This window comes from Lagenorhynchus albirostris, chromosome 11 (assembly GCF_949774975.1).
Source record: "Lagenorhynchus albirostris chromosome 11, mLagAlb1.1, whole genome shotgun sequence".
Classification (NCBI taxonomy): domain Eukaryota; kingdom Metazoa; phylum Chordata; class Mammalia; order Artiodactyla; family Delphinidae; genus Lagenorhynchus; species Lagenorhynchus albirostris.
Window position 1 is genome coordinate 50548187 of NC_083105.1, and position 12740 is coordinate 50560926.

General features: G+C 41.6%; 1 protein-coding gene across 1 annotated transcript in view; it reads right to left on the minus strand.

Moving 5' to 3' along the window:
- The window catches only part of IRAK3 (interleukin 1 receptor associated kinase 3), a 50372-nt gene extending 39398 nt beyond the window's left edge, over nt 1–10974 (minus strand). The window contains exon 1 of the mRNA XM_060165497.1: nt 10824–10974. Coding sequence (XP_060021480.1) covers nt 10824–10974 — 151 coding nt within the window. The remainder of the gene's footprint in view (nt 1–10823) is intronic.
- Nucleotides 10975–12740: the final 1766 nt, after the last annotated feature.

Below are 12740 nucleotides of genomic sequence, written 5' to 3' on the forward strand. Positions count from 1 at the left end.
TTTAGTTTTTGGAAGATCCATCTGGCGGCAATAGCAGCAGGAGTGTCATATACAGTATTTGCACATAAAAAGGTATAAACATTTCATGGCTCACAATTCTCATAGTAGGAAAGGAACAGTTTATAACTATTAAGGAAATCTGGAGTTAACCTTTCAAGTTCCAGGGGATGTCAGCTTTCCGACATAATTCTATTCCCCATTTTTCTTTTTATTAATTTCTGAATTTCCTTTTTAAAAGTGCAACAGCCTCAACAAAATACTAGCAAACAGAATCCAACAGCACATTAAACGGATCATACACCATGACCAAGTGGGGTTCATTCCAGGAATGCAAGGATTCTTCAATATATGCAAATCAATCAATGTGATACACCATATTAACAAATTGAAGGAGAAGAACCATATGATCATCTCAATAAATGCAGAGAAAGCTTTCGACAAATCCAACACCCATTTATGATAAAAACCCTGCAGAATGTAGGCATAGAGGGAACTTTCCTCAACATAATAAAGGCCATATATGACAAACCCACAGCCAACATCATCCTCAATGGTGAAAAACTGAAAGCATTTCCACTAAGATCAGGAACAAGACAAGGTTGCCCACTCTCACCGCTCTTATTCAACAATTTGGAAGTTTTAGCCACAGCAATCAGAGAAGAAAAGGAAATAAAAGGAATCCAAATTGGAAAAGAAGAAGTAAAGCTGTCACTGTTTGCAGATGACATGATACTATACATAGAGAATCCTAAAGATGCTACCAGAAAACTACTAGAGCTAATCAATGAATTTGGTAAAGTAGCAGGATACAAAATTAATGCACAGAAATCTCTGGCATTCCTATACACTAATGATGAAAAATCTGAAAGTGAAATCAAGAAAACACTCCCATTTACCACTGCAACAAAAAGAATAAAATATCTAGGAATAAACCTACCTAAGGAGACAAAAGACCTGTATGCAGAAAATTATAAGACACTGATGAAAGAAATTAAAGATGATGCAAATACATGGAGAGATATACCATGTTCTTGGATTGAAAGAATCAACATTGTGAAAATGACTATACTACCCAAAGCAATCTACAGGTTCAATGCAATCCCTATCAAACTGCCACTGGCATTTTTCACAGAACTAGAACAAAAAATTTCACAATTTGTATGGAAACACAAAAGACCCCGAATAGCCAAAGCAATCTTGAGAATGAAAAATGGAGCTGGAGGAATCGGGCTCCCTGACTTCAGACTATACTACAAAGCTACAGTAATCAAGACAGTATGGTACTGGCACAAAAACAGAAAGATAGTTCAATGAAACAGAATAGAAAGCCCAGAGATAAACCCACGCACATATGGTCACCTTATCTTTGATAAAGGAGGCAGGAATGTACAGTGGAGAAAGGACAGCCTCTTCAATAAGTGGTGCTGGGAAAACTGGACAGGTACATGTAAAAGTATGAGATTAGATCACTCCCTAACACCATACACAAAAATAAGCTCAAAATGGATTAAAGACCTAAATGTAAGGCCAGAAATTATCAAACTCCTAGAGGAAAACATAGGCAGAACACTCTATGACATAAATCACAGCAAGATCCTTTTTGACCCACCTCCTAGAGAAATGGAAATAAAACTAAACAAATGGGACCTAATGAAACTTCAAAGCTTTTGCACAGCAAAGGAAACCATAAACAAGACCAAAAGACAACCCTCAGAATGAGAGAAAGTATTTGCAAATGAAGCAACAGACAAAGGATTAATCTCCAAAATGTATAAGCAGCTCATGCAGCTCAATAACAAAAAAACAAACAACCCAATCCAAAAATGGGCAGAAGATCTAAATAGACATTTCTCCAAAGAAAATATGCAGACTGCCAACAAACACATGAAAGAATGCTCAACATCATTAATCATTAGAGAAATGCAAATCAAAACTACAATGAGATATCATCTCACACCGGTCAGAATGGGCATCATCAAAAAATCTAGAAACAATAAATGCTGGAGAGGGTGTGGAGAAAAGGGAACCCTCTTGCACCACTGGTGGGAATGTAAATTGATACAGCCACTGTGGAGAACAGTATGGAGGTTCCTTAAAAAACTAAAAATAGAACTACCATATGACCCAGCAATCCCACTCCTGGGCATATACCCTGAGAGAACCATAATTCAAAAAGAGTCATGTACCACAATGTTCATTGCAGCTCTATTTACAATAGCCCAGAGATGGAAACAACCTAAGTGTCCATCATCGGATGAATGGATAAAGAAGATGTGGCACATATATACAATGGAATATTATTCAGCCATAAAAAGAAAGAAATTGAGCTATTTGTAATGGGGTGGATAGACCTAGAGTCTGTCTTACAGAGTGAAGTAAGTCAGAAAGAGAAAGACAAATACCGTATGCTAACACATATATATGGAATTTAAGAAAAAAAAATGTCATGAAGAACCTAGGGGTAAGACAGGAATAAAGACACAGACCTACTAGAGAATGGACTTGAGGATATGGGGAGGGGGAAGGGTAAGCTGTGACAAGGCGAGAGAGAGGCATGGACATATATACACTACCAAAAGTAAGGTAGATAGCTAGTGGGAAGCAGCCGCATAGCACAGGGAGATCAGCTCGGTGCTTTGTGACCACCTAGAGGGGTGGGATAGGGAGGGTGGTAGGTAGGGAGATGCAGGAGGGAAGAGATATGGGGACACATGTATATGTATAACTGATTTACTTTGTTATAAAGCAGAAACTAACACACCATTGTAAAGCAATTATACTCCAATAAAGATGTAAAAAATAAACAAATAAAAAAAATAAAAATAAATCCACTACGTATGTTGAAAAACAAAAAAATTGCAACAGGCCATGATTCCCTTGAGCACATCTCTAAGATTTAGCTGCAGGGTGAATGAACAGATGCCAAATGAGCTGAGGTTTTTACAGTTCCCTAACACTGACCCCCGGGGCAAAGGTTTCTGAGTTTGCACTAAGTCTAAGGAAAGCTAGATTAGACAAAGGCGTTTTCCAAGAGTACATAGTTGACAGTGCTGAAACTGACCCAGCTCAGTGAAAATGGATCCTGAAAGCATGGGTTGCTTCCAGGACTGGAAATGAGATGTTTTCTCTTTCCCTAACTGGTGATTCACCGTACAATCTTAATAGCTTTTCTCCAATGATGATGCATCGGGAATAGAAACACCACTAAAAGAGTATTCTTAGCATCCATAAAATGTATAATTCATTTAGATCAAATTCTGTAAAACAATAGCTTCCATATGATGCGACAGGAATGCAAACCCTTAATTCCTGTTATATTCTTCAACGTGCAAAGTTTTCTCTAGTCCTTCCTTACTTGTTCCTGCCGGAATGTAGATCTTTATTTATTAATAGTCCTAAACAAAGAGTGAACTTCCCAATGACTGTTGTGTTGTAAAAGTGAAGAGCCTTCTACATGAAAAGATAAATCAGGAAAAATATGCTGTACTTAAACACAGTTTAAAATCATTTTTTGGAAGGCAATTTTTTTGTGTGAAAGACATCTTGGCATAATATAAGCCAAAAAAGTTGACCTGAGAAGTCCAGAAATAAATTGATCTGAAAATAGTGACAGCTTAATAATCATTCAATGCTCAAAGGTTCTCAGGGCTCTGTTTTGAGAGGGCAGGACTATCTAGGAGTGCTAACGCTGGGGAATTCAGCTGTAGAAATCACTCTCCACATGCAAATATGTCTATGAAGGGGTTTTTTAGAATAACGCAACATACCCTATTTGGAATCTTTGTATTTGCATATAACCACATGCCAAAACCCCTAGGAAACTGTCTGCGCTCTTGCAAAGTTTGTTTTGAGATAACAAAATGGGAAGAGGAAAAGATGGCTTTTTTTTTTCCCCCACAAAGCACACAAACAAATTAGGCAATTAAAAAAAAAAAAAAAAAAAAACTTGAGGATTTAAAAGATATTTTTAATTCCTAAAAAAGTAAAACAAAACTCAAAAGCATAATTTAGCTCAACTCCTCTTACAGACCATAGCATTAACACCCACTAGGTCATACATTTTACAAGAAATAATATTTGTCCATACTTAAGCTTATGTGTACTTTTTACCCCCTACATGAGTAGGACTCCTATTTGATAAACAGGAAGGCCTGCGCATGATTTTTCAGGGATCTTTCCATCTGTCCTGCTCTCTCAATCCCAGACCCAGGGAAGGATCAAACTTTAATGACTTCTGGGAGACAAGTGAAGAACAGTCCACCCTCAACACCAGTCTTTCAGTCTGGAACTCAGAAGCTGTACAATTCCACACTCAGGGAGTCATCAGTACTATTTTCCCATACTTCCTTCCCTTGTTAAACTTTATAGCATCTCTATTGTTCTGTTGCCTATGTTAAATTGGAAAATTCTTGCACGCAGGGGCCATGACATTGTATCTAGTATAAACTTTGTCTAAGATTCTGCCCAAAAAGAATGTTTAACAGACATCTGTTCATTCATTAATTCATTCAGTCAACAGATATTTAGTGCATACCTTCTCTGTACCAGGTACCATATTAGATCCTAGAGGAATAAGCAGAAAACAAGCAAACAAAAATCCTTGCCCTCATGAAGCTTATTTCTAGATGGACAATAAACAAAGAAATATAGACGTATGTATATATATAAAGTATATGAGGAATGATAAGTGACACAGAGAAAAATAAAGCAGTGAAAGAGCATAAGGGAGCACAGAGGTATCAATTTTAAAAGCATAGTTAGGGTGTGTAATAGTTAATCAAAATCAGGAATGATGTGAAGAAGTAAGCCTCAAGGTTACCTACAGGAAAAACATTCCTTGAATGTCCACGGAAGCCAATTTATCTGGAGTTGAACAAAGAAGAAGAAAGAAGTGAGAAAAGCAATGTAGGGCTTTGGTGTTTACTGTGAGATGGGAAGCTACTGGATGGTTCTGAATAGGATAATGGTATAAGGTGCTTCATATGTTAAACAGGCTCACTGGCTGCAGTGTTGAAAAGAAACTTGAGGTGGGCAGATGCAGTAGCAAGGACCCCAGTTAGAACACTGCTGAAATTAACCAGGTGGAATCTGATGGTGGTTTGGACAAGGATGGCTGTGGTGACAGTGATAAGAAGTGGTCAGATTGTTAAATAGATCCTGAAGGCAGAGTGAACAGCATTTGCTGAGACACAGGATGTGGTTTGTGAGAGAAAGCAAGAAGTCACAGAAGACTAATAATTTTGGCCTGAAAAAATGAAGGATGGGGTTGCCATTAACTAAGATGGGGAAAAACTCTGGGGGAGGGCAGTACTTCTGGACTGTTAAGTTGGAGATGTCTGTCAAGTAGGCCAATAGATGGACTAGGTAGATGGTGCTGATGTTCAAGAGAGAGACCCTGGCAAGAAATCTGGGAGTTATTAGCACACAGATGGCAATGACAGGATTAGTGGGTACAGTAGATAAACAGAAGAGAAGAGGTCCATGGACTAATCCCAGGGGCATTCTAAGAGATGAGAGAGAGAACGAGGAACCTGTAAGAACAGAATAGAATAAAGAGTGTAATGTTCTAGAAGGGAAGTAAAGCTTTCAGGAGAAAGGAGTGATCAGCTGTGTCAAATAAGATGAAGACTGAGAACTGACTGTCGGATTTAGCCATGGTGACTCTGGACAAGAGGAATTTCAATGGAGCAGTGCAGTGGGGGGTGAAGGCCTGATTGGAGCAGGTTCAAGGGAGAATGGAGAAAATGGAGAGTAAACAGCCCTTTTGAGGAATTTTACCATAAAGCGGAACAGAAAAAGGGGTGGTAACTGAAGAGTAGAAGTTTGATCTAGATAGAACATTGTAAGATGTGAAAAATGACATGGTGGTCAGAAGAACATGGGTTCTACTCCACTTTCAGGGAGGGGAGGCATAACTCTCTATTCCTTAAGTGTGGGCCACACATAGTGACTTCCCTCCAAAGAGCATAATATGGAAAGGGGTGGGAGGGGGCGCAGAGAAAGACCGCTTTTACAGTGTGGAAACCTGACAGACACTACTCCAGCCATGGTTAACGTCAACAGTGATCAGTCATGTAAACAGTGTGTTCCCCTTCTAGGATGTAACGAAAATGGCACTCTACCTCTTGTGGTCTGCCTTCCCCAAATCCACAACCTCAGTCTAGTCATGAGAAAAACATCAGACAAATCTCAATTGAGGGACATTCTACACAACAGTAGATCAGCACTGATCAGTAGTGACCAGTACCCCTCAAAACTGTAAAGGTCATCAAAAACTAGAAAAGTCTGAGAAATTATCACAGCCAAAGGCAGCCAAAGGATACATGATAACTAAATGAAATGTGTGAAATGTGATATCCTAGATGGGATCCTGGAAGACAAAAGGGACTTGAGGTAAAAATGAAGGAAATCTGAATAAAGTATGAACTGTATTTAATAATAATGTATCAATATTGTAACAAATGTACCATACTAATGTAAGATGTTAATAATGGGAAACTGGGTACAGAGTATATGGGAAGGACAGAATATATGAGGACGCTTTGTACAATCTTCTAAATTTTTCTGTCACTTTAAAACTGTTCTAAGCAATAAAGTCTATTTAAAATTAAAGAAAGACAACAACATAGACTCTGGAGTCTGACAATCTGGTTAGAATCCTAGTCTGCAACATACTAGACTATGATTTGAGGTAGGTTACCTAAATTCTCTGAGAGTCAGTTTTCCTATCTATAAAATGGAAATAGGTAGAGTACCTGTCTCAGAGTTTTTGTGATAAATAATGAGATAATCCATGTAAAGTGCTTAGCACAGAGTGTCTAGCAAATAGTGTGCACTCAAAAGATGGTGGTAATTATTATTGTTTTAAATCTTTACTAAATATTCAAATGCATATTTAATGTGATTTTACATCTAATTTGTTTTAAAGTGATTAATAATAATTTCTATGATAATTTTCTTTCCCTTTTTGAGAGGAAGAAAATTGAATACAACCTATTACATAGTATCTGTAAGCAGGGTTCCTATCTCATTGAAGTGTTGAGAGGTTTTACAGTGTGAGCTGCTCCAAACGATTTAAACACTAGTTTAAGGTAATGTAATGAAATCAGTTGTCACCAGAGGCTCTGCATATACGTTATGTCTTTGAGGTAGTATAAGATAATGGCATTTTCTACAGTGGTCCTACTTTCATTATAAAGCCATAAAATCATCAACATCAACCAGAGAATATATTACCTTGTGATTACACCATTTTCAATAACAATAAAATATAAGTGATTTAATGATTAATAGGTAGAATGTGTTTAAAGATAGAATTAAGTACAGTCACTACAGTTAAGTAACTGTTACAATAAGATGTTATTAAAGAAGAGAATTTGGCCTAAGCAAATGGCTCCCAAACCAGGCTGTGCATCAGATTCAACCATGGGGCTTGGCAAAAAACAGAAAGATGCTGGACCCTTGACCCAGACCTACTGAATCAACAGCTCCAGGGGTGGGGCCTGGGCATTTGTAGCTTTTAAAGACTGCACAGGTGATTCCTGTTTGTTAACATCCTGTCTACCTTATCCTGTATACACTGATTATACCATATAGGCCACCATATGATCTGCCTTTGTCTGAACTGCCTTTGCAAACATAGCTTGTTATTCACCATCATCAAGAATCATGATAAGCTCGAGAACCAACACTTAGTTTGGTTAATCTCTTCCACTGCTTTTCTCTTCTCTTGCCCATTACTATGACAGTTGCTTTCTATATCGAATTTTGGACCCTCTGTACCCTCAGGCTTTCAGCTGTTCTGAGCATAAAAGAAACTGTCTTCTTGATTCAGTCCTCCAATATTCCCCCTTCTGCCCTCTAAGGTCAAGTTTTCCCTCCCAGCACCTCTTTCCCCCCTTTTTCCTTTCACTGTGCCAACGGAGAAACTCAGCCTATTTAACCACAGGCAGTTGCCCTCAACCACCTGGAACGGAGCCAGCCTTCCCTTTCTGCTGAGCCAACAATTCATGAAGCAGCTGGTCCTTTCCAGGTCTCTGGTCCAGACAGCAGGGACACAGCCCCCTACACAATGAATTATAGCTGGAGTATGAAGGAGTAAACAGTTTAGATTCTTCCCCTATAAGAGAACAAATATACAAAGGAACAATGGCCAGATAGATATACAAACAGAACTCTCACCCACAACATGCATCAACCAGCCCAGGAAGCCAATGTTCTATCTAGAGTAGCCAGTCTGGGAAGTCAAACTACTATCTGTAGCAACTAGTCCAGAAAGCCAAACAATAACCCTTATAGCAATTGGTCCCAAATAACCAAGGCTTCATTAATAGCTGATAGCTTTCCTAATTTTTGCCCCAATTCCAATTTAGGGCCAACTGGAGAAAGCCAAATATGTACTCTTAATTAAATAGAATTCCCCACTCCTAGTTGGCCTGCATACATCTTCCCCATGCCAACAGCCTCCAATCAGGGCATACCTGAAGCTTCTTTTTCAGCTATAAAGCTTTTCCAATCCTCTGCTTGCCTTTGCATCTCAGTCAAATGCAAGCCATGGGAGCTGACTCCTGACAAGCCTTTGCTTGTTCTCATTTTGGTGATCTTCAGTTATTTCCACTACTAGGAAAATGGGGCTGCATGTTTGAAATGGTTCACTGAATGGTTCTTTCATGGCAGAAGTGGCTGTACTCTAGGGAGTCTGTGAGATGCAGCTGAAGAACACAGCAGTACTTGTCACCCTGAGGAAGTCACAGAGGGAAATGTAGACAGACTCCAGAGTCTATGTGTTTTCTGTTTTAATTTTAAATAGACTTTATTGTTTAGAACAGGTTTTTTTTTTTAAGATTTAATTTTTAATTTTTTTGGCTGCATTGGGTCTTCATTGCTGCATGCAGGCTTTCTCTAGTTGCGGCGAGAGGGGGCTACTCTTTGTTGTGGTACACGGGCTTCTCATTTCGGTGGCTTCTCTTGTTGCAGAGCACGGGCTCTAGGTGCGCGGGCTTCAGTAGTTGTGGCCCGTGGGCTCAGTAGTTGTGGCTCTCGGGCTCTAGAGCGCAGGCTCAGTAGTTGTGGCGCACGGGCTTAGTTGCTCCGTGGCGTGTGGGATCTTCCCAGATCAGGGCTTGAACCCGTGTTCCCCGCATTGGCAGGCGGATTCTTATCCACTGCACCACCAGGGAAGTCCCAGAACAGATTTAAATATACAGAAAAATTTAGAATATAGTCCAAAGAGTCCTCATATGCTTCATCCTTCCTGTATAATGTGCTTCAAGTCCTCCCTTCGCACTTCCCAGCTGTTGACTTGGGCCAGTTACTAAACCAATGTGCACCACAGTTTTCTCACCTGTTCAAACACTGATGATGGTAACAGCGCCTGCCTGACAGGGGCATTGGAAGGGTTTATGAAACAACGTAGGTAATGAATGAATATCTGAATTTCAATGCTGAGTAAGAGGGGGGAGGGAGGGAGGGAGAGAGGGGGGTCGGAGAGAAAAGATTCAGCAACACTGAGCTGAACTTCCTGAAAAGGAGCAGTGACCTGGGGCTGAGTACTCACTGTTTCAGATGAGACATATGTTCTTATATTTTCACAGTCTACAACAACCTACTTCACGCATTTATGATATCTACTCAGTCCATTCACTAACCATGAACTGGACTAAAAACATTTTTCACTTACAAATTCAGTGCCTCTAGGAAACCAACGGGTGCAAAAACTGCCATGCCGTCAACCATTTCAAAAAGATCTAGTGTGGGAAGGATATGTCTCAAATGCATACTAGAAATGTCCATGCTTTCCAGAAATCAGTTTCCTGATTTTTACTGAAGGGCTACAATATAAAATTACAGAGCCTATAATGAACAATCTTTATACAACTAGAAACCCAATGCCACATTCCATAAAGTGTGACCATACTGTTCACCAACAGCAAATTAAACTTTCTTCCTCCTTGGTCTTCTGCTATTTTGGGTAAGAATAATAGCTATTTCAGAGAATTAAGGCTAAGCTGCTTTGACATATTTGTGTTTATTTTCCACTAACATTAATTGCGACATCATGGGGTATCAAATCTAACCATGAACGCACATACTTACAGATTTTTGCCTGAATTATTTCTGATCACACTCAACACTTCCAACAGGCCGTTGCTCAACTTTCCAAAGCCTGCAGAAAATGAAGTCTTGGAGCCAACTTGCTAGACTAAATTAAAAAGCCACTCTCTAGCCTAAAACTTCATTCCACCAGATTGGGTAAATAAGCAAGGTGTATTTAATTAAGCAAACTGGGAGCCACGTTAATTACAAATAATGTTTTACTTTAGCATTTCACCTGAAGTGTAATTAAGGGGAGTGCATTGAAAACACCACAGGATAAATATTTTAAAGGTATAAACATGTCTTCATACGAAAATTATATTCTGGGGGTCATTTTGAAAGGACAGGAAGACATCCCACAGGCGTTTCTTATTGAAAATATTCCGAACCAAGCAAGGCAGGAATCGTGGAGAAACGTTAGATGGTTTCACGGGGGGAGCTGGTTTCCCCAAGGCTCCGGTCACTTAAATCTCACCCGAAGTTTCAGTGACGAAGGGGGAGCTCGGGGGTGGGCCTGGGGAGTCGCTGCCAGTGCGAGAGAGGAAAGCGCGGGTTCGCAGCAAGGACCCCCGGAGGCCGCGCAGAGGACCTTGCGGGCCGCACGTCGGACGGAGCGTGGGCGCCGCTACCCCGCCGCCCCTCACGGCCCCCGCCGCCCCTCACGGCCCCCGCCGCCCCTCACGGCCCCCGCCGCCCCTCACGGCCCCCGCCGCCCGGGCCACACTCACCGAGGCCGCGCCAGCCGAGCGCGCCGTCGCAGCTGTCCAGCACAGCGCAGAACTCGCCCAGCAGCGCGGGCGGCATGTCGAACAGGAGCGTGTGCGCCGAGAGCGCGCCGCGGGCCCCGCGGCTCCCCGCCGCCGCCACGGTCCAGGCCATGGCTGGGCTGCCGGAGAGGAGGGGCCGGGCCAGGGAGGAACGCGGAGCCCAGGCTCTCCGCAGAAGCGCGATGCCGTTGCACAACCGCGGAAATCCTGCTTCCACGACGGCTGCTAAGACGGCCGCACGCGCGGAGTCCGGGCCGCGCCTGGGCGGGCCCCACGTGACACACAGCGCCGCTCCCCGGAGAGGCCCCTGGGCTCGCCCGGCCCGGCCCGGCGCTGGCTCGCCCGGCCCCGGCTTCCCCCTGCAGGTTGGCTTTCAGTTTTAAACAGTCCTTTCGCTCCTCCGGCTTTGGGACGTGAGTGATGAGACCAAGCAAAGAGTGAGAGGTGGAGAAAGACCAGAAGCTCAGAACTGATGGAGAGTCCGCCACCCCCTCGACCTGGCCTGGATGGATATGAGATGACCTGTCATGACTTCTTTTTACAAAGTTATTTCGTTTTGTCCTGTTTCTTGAGGAGCACTTGGAAAACCCAGAAAACCTGAAAGAAGAAAATAATCACTCATAGCCCCCCCCCTCCCCAGCTGAAGACAGCCACTCTAAACGTTTGGCACATTTTCCTCCCAACTTTTACCGAAGTTAAACAGGTAAATGTGTATGTCTGAAATAATAATTGGAAAAAGATGAACCTAGATACCAAGAACAGAAAAACATAAGAGAGAACGAAGTGAAATAAGAGTGTGGTCGTTTTCTTCTAGAGGCTGTCCTTTGTCCAAACTGCTATTTGGTTTTACTACCTTCTCTTGTCCATGGGCTTTCCTGATGAAGCATTTTTCGACCACTTTTTCCTTCCTCAAAGTGCTTCACAGAATCTTCCTCTTGCTTTCAACAGGGAGTTTAAGTAAAATTGGCTATTGTTTTGAAATCTTCTACCGTTTATGCTGTAATATCCCACCGCAGGCATGATACGAATGCCACTGCCAAAAAAGAGGGGATGCTTCGAAAGTGGTGAGAAAAATCCCAGCCTGAAGGACTGAAGAGTGGACGATGGCTTTCCGCTGAAAAATATCAACACCTGTTTGCAACCTTTCCGATTTGTACTTTTGGGGAATGACGCCCTCTAGAGATCAACAGTGATGATGCACCGTCATTTCGTAGCTACCTGAATTTCCAGGTAAAATATTCCACAAAATGTACTTGAAAATTGGTAAAACCAACATCGTTTGGGCAAGAGTTTCTGTATCCCTGTTTTCAATGTTCACATGGCTTTGTTCAAATGCCTAAAATTTTACAGCCAATCTGTACACGCTTTAGAAGCCCTATACCCCTCAAAGGGACTACCTGAATAAGCTGAGTAACGGAAGCTAATCTAGTAGCTCTTGAATTGCTGGAACAGGGGAGCCAAACTCAAATACGCCAGGGAGCCAGGAAATCACTGTTGCTGAGTGAAGCAGTCAGCACGGATTGCTTTGCCAGATCTTCTGATTTACAGAGAAGGAAGAATTTTATGTGAAAGCCAGACTATGCGAAATCTATGTATAGATTATGTGAAATTTCTTGCATTTTCAATGTTGGCAGTATCAGACCATGCTTCTTCCCTGTTCCCTAAAACTGTCTTTGACCTTTGAACTTTATATCATCAGGTTGTATCACTCACTACTCTTCACTGTTGCCATCATCCACTGCTCTCCCCCACCTCAATTTCTCCTCCTCATTTTTAGGCTATGTAGCTCCTGCTTACTGTAATTCTTTCCAGTGCTAATTTCTTCTTAATCCTTGGTGATTTAGAATATATGTAGAATAGATGATGATCTTTCTCATA